The sequence below is a fragment of the Numida meleagris genome, chromosome 1 (genome assembly GCF_002078875.1).
Source record: "Numida meleagris isolate 19003 breed g44 Domestic line chromosome 1, NumMel1.0, whole genome shotgun sequence".
NCBI classification, from domain to species: Eukaryota; Metazoa; Chordata; class Aves; order Galliformes; family Numididae; genus Numida; species Numida meleagris.
Genome location: NC_034409.1, coordinates 194,192,456 through 194,193,277, shown reverse-complemented (window position 1 = coordinate 194,193,277; position 822 = coordinate 194,192,456). Strand labels below are relative to the sequence as shown.

Sequence of the window (822 nt, the reverse complement as noted above, 5' to 3'; positions counted from 1 at the left end):
TCCTCTCCTCTCCTCTCCTCTCCTCTCCTCTCCTCTCCTCCTCTCCCCTCCTGATTTATTGTGTTCCCACACCACAGGTATCTTGGCCTCCAGTTTTTCTTTGAGGTGGGCGCTTTCCTGTGCTTCGTGATGGTGTATGTGATCCTCAGGCGGCAGGAGAAGGATGCTAGTGATGTAGCAGAGACTACGGCAGACCCAGAGAAGAAGAAACTGGCAGAAAACTCCAAAAAGAGCCCAGAATCCAAAGTCTGATGCCAAAAAATGTGAATCGCAATCCACATCCAGGGAGGTGAAGCCGCGTGAATCACCCTGAGTCGAACTGTGAAGGATGGATGCCTGGAGCGACGGACGATGGGGCTGCTTCCCACTTCCTCCTGCACTGCCTCAGCACCCTTCCCATGCATTGTTCTCCACCTGTCTCCACCTGAATGGTGCACAAACATTAGCCTTGGACACTGCAGTCTTCTGCACTTCTATCCTCCGAAGCATTTGTTCCTGCTGACAGCCTCGACAACGCCAGCACTGACCATCAGCCATATACCTGAAGGGTATAACCTGAAGGTTTTTGTTGTTTTTTTTTTTAAACTGTTTTGTAATAAATGGTTTTTAAGAAATGGTTTTGTACTGAACCCTGATGTCTTTGTGAGTGATAGCCTCTCCTTGCTCCCCCGCCAGCTGCAAACTGCTCTTGTTCCCTTTGCTCTTGTGGGGTAAGAGGGGCAGGGATGAGGGTGCTTGGAGGGAGGGCACTAAGGGTGGGCTCCAAAGGGAACCTCCATCCAGCCCAGGAGAGAAAATCCAATCGCTGCAGGTTTGTAGCAC

At 51.0% G+C, this 822-nt stretch overlaps 1 protein-coding gene across 1 annotated transcript in view; it reads left to right on the top strand.

Annotated features, from left to right (window-relative positions):
- SLCO2B1 (solute carrier organic anion transporter family member 2B1) overlaps positions 1–566 on the top strand; it is a 41,111-nt gene extending 40,545 nt beyond the window's left edge. The window contains exon 15 of the mRNA XM_021384180.1: positions 78–566. Coding sequence (XP_021239855.1) covers positions 78–252 — 175 coding nt within the window. The 3' untranslated portion in view covers positions 253–566. The remainder of the gene's footprint in view (positions 1–77) is intronic.